The sequence below is a fragment of the Eufriesea mexicana genome, unplaced genomic scaffold, assembly GCF_001483705.2.
Source record: "Eufriesea mexicana isolate 0111107269 unplaced genomic scaffold, ASM148370v2 scaffold2467, whole genome shotgun sequence".
Taxonomy (NCBI): domain Eukaryota; kingdom Metazoa; phylum Arthropoda; class Insecta; order Hymenoptera; family Apidae; genus Eufriesea; species Eufriesea mexicana.
Window position 1 is genome coordinate 1,647,158 of NW_016910588.1, and position 5,099 is coordinate 1,652,256.

General features: G+C 33.1%; 1 protein-coding gene across 1 annotated transcript; it reads right to left on the minus strand.

Annotated features, from left to right (window-relative positions):
• Positions 1-3,656: 3,656 nt before the first annotated feature.
• LOC108550066 (jerky protein homolog-like) lies at positions 3,657-5,099 on the minus strand. The gene has a single exon (XM_017903666.1). The coding sequence runs from the start codon at positions 5,097-5,099 to the stop codon at positions 3,657-3,659; it is 1,443 nt and encodes a 480-aa protein (XP_017759155.1).

A 5,099-nucleotide genomic window follows, 5' to 3' on the forward strand; every position in this document is an offset into this window, starting at 1 on the left:
TTTAGATATTAATGAATTTAATCATAGTTTACCCTTTGCATTCGATGATTCTTTTGGCTAAAGAAGGGTAGGAGTTTAAAAATTTTCTGCTATAAAGATAACGATATTTCTTTGAGCAGTAAATAAGAAATCGTGTAATAATTAACACGTAGAATTATTTGATTTTGATATCTCGCGCACCGTTACATTATCTTGAATTTGACATATTAATTAATATCGATCTTCGAAATTTTATCAAATGGCGACTGCAGGGTGCCTCTCGAGTGCAGAGGATTAATCAAATTGATTATCATATAATCCTAAATTAATTTAAACGCAGAATAAAATTTCAGTAAAATTTTAGGATATACATATAAATGTAAAATGAAATTTTTAGACACGTACCACGATATATAAGTAAATTTATATAAACCTTTGATAATATATTATACTATTTTAATTGTTATAATATATTATACTATTTAATTGTTATAGAAGTGTATATTGCATATTCAAAAAGAATATTGGAAATTTAAAATAAAAATTTGGTATCATTTTTCAATTATCAATTTTGAGAAAACTAAATATGCTAATATTTGATGTCATAAGACTGTAAGTACAACTTCTGATACCCCCACTCTGTGAAAAATCCAATGCATATATATACGTATATGTATAAACATCACGGCGAATTCAAGTGTCAGTCATAACTAGTCAGTTGCAGGGAGAGGTTTGTTTTAAAATTTTGTTCTTCTCATCATAAACTGTGCATTTCACAAATAAATATTTTACGAAATGGACTTAAGAGAAAACATTTAAGTTTCTTCTTATTCATGATATAACAACGTTTCGTCGAAGGATCATATACAATAATGTACATAGTGTTTATGAAGAATTTTAAGGTTAGATTGAATGGTGAAGGTATTTAAGTGATATTTGATGTAATATTTTCTTTCTCTTCCTTTATTATATTTTAATGTTTATGTAGGCAGAACATATGATCTCAATCTTTAGATCTTTCATTTACAGGTTAAGACAGGCTTTTGATTAATTATAATATTTATTAAGTTAAATTCATGATCAGCCAAAATACTTTTAAGTTAAATTTGAAGGTAAAGTAAATTCATAATGAGACAGAGTGTTTGTATTCAAGTTTTTTAATTTAATTTTTATTTAAATTGGTTACTTTTAAGTTAAAAGTTTAATACATACGTAAGTAATTAATCAGAAAACAATGATTAACGCTAAAGTGCTTAAATGTATATATCTGTTTTTAAATAAAATATATAGTGTTCAGTTATGACACGTAGTGTTTAATTATGATAGTTTAGGAATGTTCACAGGTAGGTTTTTTCTTAATAAGTACAATCTCAAATAACAACAATATAACTATATTTAATAACTTTATATTTAATAAAAAAAAGGAAAAGATGATATGACCATAGTAATTGATTAATCACTAAATTTCTTTCTTCCTATCTCTATCTTACACACACACGCGCGCGCGCGCGCACACACACACACACACACATTTCTGATACTCATAAAATATAACATAAATACAATGTACATGTATAATTTTAGTTTGTAAGTTTTTCAGGTACAATATTATATTCCACAATCTAAAAAAATATTTTATTTTTAGAAATTTATCCTGTAACATATAAGATGTTTTTTACAAAATAATTTTTCAAATAAATTACATATAATGATACTTTTCCAAATTTTCAAGTACATTAGATGATTTTTACAAATTATTTAGAAAAATACAAAATAAAAATTTACTTATAACTTTACATATAGTAAGAGTATAGTATGAGCTTCCTGCCTCAAAAAGTAATTATTTACAAAGTTTAAATTCTCCATTTTGTGTAAATTAAAAAGAAAATGCGATTAACAATTTCGAAGATAAAAATTCTTTTATGCGTTAAAAGCATTTTGAAAATTGGGAAACATTCACAGTATGCTTTATTTTTCCTGAAAATCATAATCGACTATCTGTTGAAAGGTATTGACATAACCTGTACGAAAACAAATAAGTATTTTGAAACTGTTATTTTGAGATAACCTACTCCACATCTTGTTCCTAATAACATAGAGACATTACTTCCAATTTCAATCACCACTAATATCGCAATTCTATTGTATGCAGAATTAGAAATGTTGAAAAATGGTAAGAATGCTTACAAGCCCTCAAGTCGAGAGACAAAAAAAATACAGAATATTGTAGGTTCATAAGTTAATGTATCGGGTGATTAAACCGATTGATACTACGACACACAGGGCCGTACAGATTTACAGTCTCATACCCCAAACGAAATAAAACGAAAAAGATCGTTGACTAACTTAATAATACCTATTTATAAAACTATTATTCGTAGTCACTTGTAAACTTCGTTTAAGGTTTACAGTATTTGAAAGAACTTTAACACTTGGCAGAATTTTATCAGAAATAAAAATGTTAAAAATATTTTACTAGAACCTATTCAAAACGCACATTGTACAGCACTGTACTACACTTCTTATTTCTACCTCGATGCCCAAAATAGCTGTCCGACCCTCAGGGCATACGGTACTGTCCAGTTAAATGGCTACCGACCTGTCCGTATAAGTGGCCACGAGCTATCCCCACCACTTCCTGGAACTACTCGCTCAAAGCATGTCTCGACGTTATCTGCGATCCGTATCGACGGTGACTCAACCACTAATGAGTCATCGAACCAAGAAAATTCAAATTTTTCTATTTTTCACTTTAACGATATAACATTATTTTCATCGAATTGTCAAAATTGTTACCATCAGAATGGTACCAAACATGGCTACATCCGGATGAATTTTAAGTTAAATAAATTTCATTTAATTAGTCAAGAAACAGGGTACGAAATAAATTTCATAATACCTATATACTTAAAAATACTTATGTATATAATAATAACAATAACAATAATAGCAAACACAATAATAATACTAATAGTAATAAAATTGTCCTTATACATGGATGCTCGGTTAAATTGTAAAAGATCGTAAGCCGACATCATGTTTTAATCGAATTGACTCGAGTTTTGACAAATAAAGAAATAAAAGAGGTATGACAAGAGGAAGCGAAGTAGATATAGTACGTTGACATAACCACTAGAAAAATATTTTTCCTAATTTTTATATGATCTTTGTAAAAATGGTACCAATGCATCACTGCGATTCTTCCGGTTAAAATAAGTCCAAACACGGTATAATTCGAACCAATTTTAATTATAATAAAATTATAATTAATATATATATATAAATTATAATAATAACAAAATAGTCCGATATATGTCGTATTTTGACTTCTTTTAATCGGAAGGATCCTAGCAACGCGTTGACACTATTTCCAAAAACTTAAACTAAAAATTCCAAAAAGTAAAATTTCCTATGCTACATGTTTGCTTTTTTCAATAGTGGCATCTCTTCGTCCTACATCTGTTGTCTCTTTCCTTCCCATTTTACCAATTCTCTCTCCTTGTCTACCGTGTCAGATTTCGCTGAGCTCGAGACACGGAGTAGTGGGAGAAGAGTGGGGATGAACCGTAACAATTTAACCGAACAGATCGCGCTACAATTTAACCGAGCACTGCTGCATAATCCAAGTAATGTAAAATTAGATTAAAAAAAGTTTCTGAATTAGGAAACCAAGTTTATTATTTATTATAATAATCAACTAAAACTTTCGTCTGCAACTGAATAAGTTCGGGTTGCGTTTTGGCCCACTTTCCTAACATGAGGAATATATAGTCTAATTCTTCGTCCTCTATGGGACAACGGTGTGCCGAGCTTTCGTGTTTTACATTACGTTTGTCTAATATCGACTCCGTCTCTTCGCATTCGGATATCCATTTGACGATTTGCTCCGTCGGAATAATTTGATTCAGTTCCGAATCCTGATAGACGCTATCGTTACCCTCTGTTTCGGCGCTCTTGGCTATAGCCTGTCGTTTCAGGAGTCTTCTCCACGAGTACTTAATGCTCCCCTCCGTTACCGCACGCCAGGAGTCCGTGATCAAGTCTATGCAATGTTTTATGTCATAGTATGCGTAAAATTCCCTGATGTTACGATCGTATCGAAGAACCTTGCGCAGCAGTTCGTGACGAAATAATTTCTTACATCTGCCGATCACACCCTGGGCCATAGGCTCTATATAGGAAGATACGTTAGGCGGGAAAAGCACTAATTTGAACTGAGTGTCATACCGAAGTTCCTCGGGAATCATATGTGCACTAGAATGGTTCACTAATAACAGCACCTTTCCTTTACGATGTTCATGTAACTGATACTGTCTCACGCTAACTTTAAAATGATTAGAATACCAGTCACTAAACACACGTTCGTTGATACAACCGTTGCACTCGTATTTGTAGACGACTGGTAAAATTTGCTTGCAATGCTTGAGAGCCTTGGGGTTAGCATACCTGTTGACAAAAAGCAGAGGCAACCTGTGTTTACCAGTAGCGTTAGCACAGAACGCCACTGTAACGAGATCCCTCTTCATTTTAGTGACAGACGTCCTTCGATATTCTTCCTGTGTTAGTGCCTCTGTGGGGAGAGCCCTCCACATTAAAATGGACTCGCACATGTTATAAATATTCTCTTCGGTGTATTCCTCGCGAATCAACAATTTTTCTAGTTCGTTTATGAATTTCTGCACAGCCCGCTCGTCGCTATCCACCTTTTCTTCGTGCACGGTCCCGAGACGTATATTATACCTGGTTTTGAACCGAGAGAGCCAACCTTGACTCGCCGTGAAGTTTGACGAACTGCCAAACTCAGCGTGCAGCTCCTTGGCCTTCTCCTGCAGTAACGTGTTGGTTAGGGTCCTTCCGAGCGCCCGCCTTTTCAAGACCCACTTGTATAGCTCGGCTTCCATGTCCTCGTATAACGATGTCCGTTGCCTTTTCAAATGCATGCACAGTGGATTCTCAGACAGCTGTCGAATCGACATGGAGTCCTTTTTATACCGGCGTATAGTTCTCTTACTGACACCGTATTCCATAACGAGATCTTCAACACTTACACCGTCTTCCAATTTTTGAACAATCTCCAAACGTTGTGCCACAGTAACCGATTGCCTTTTACCGGATGACAT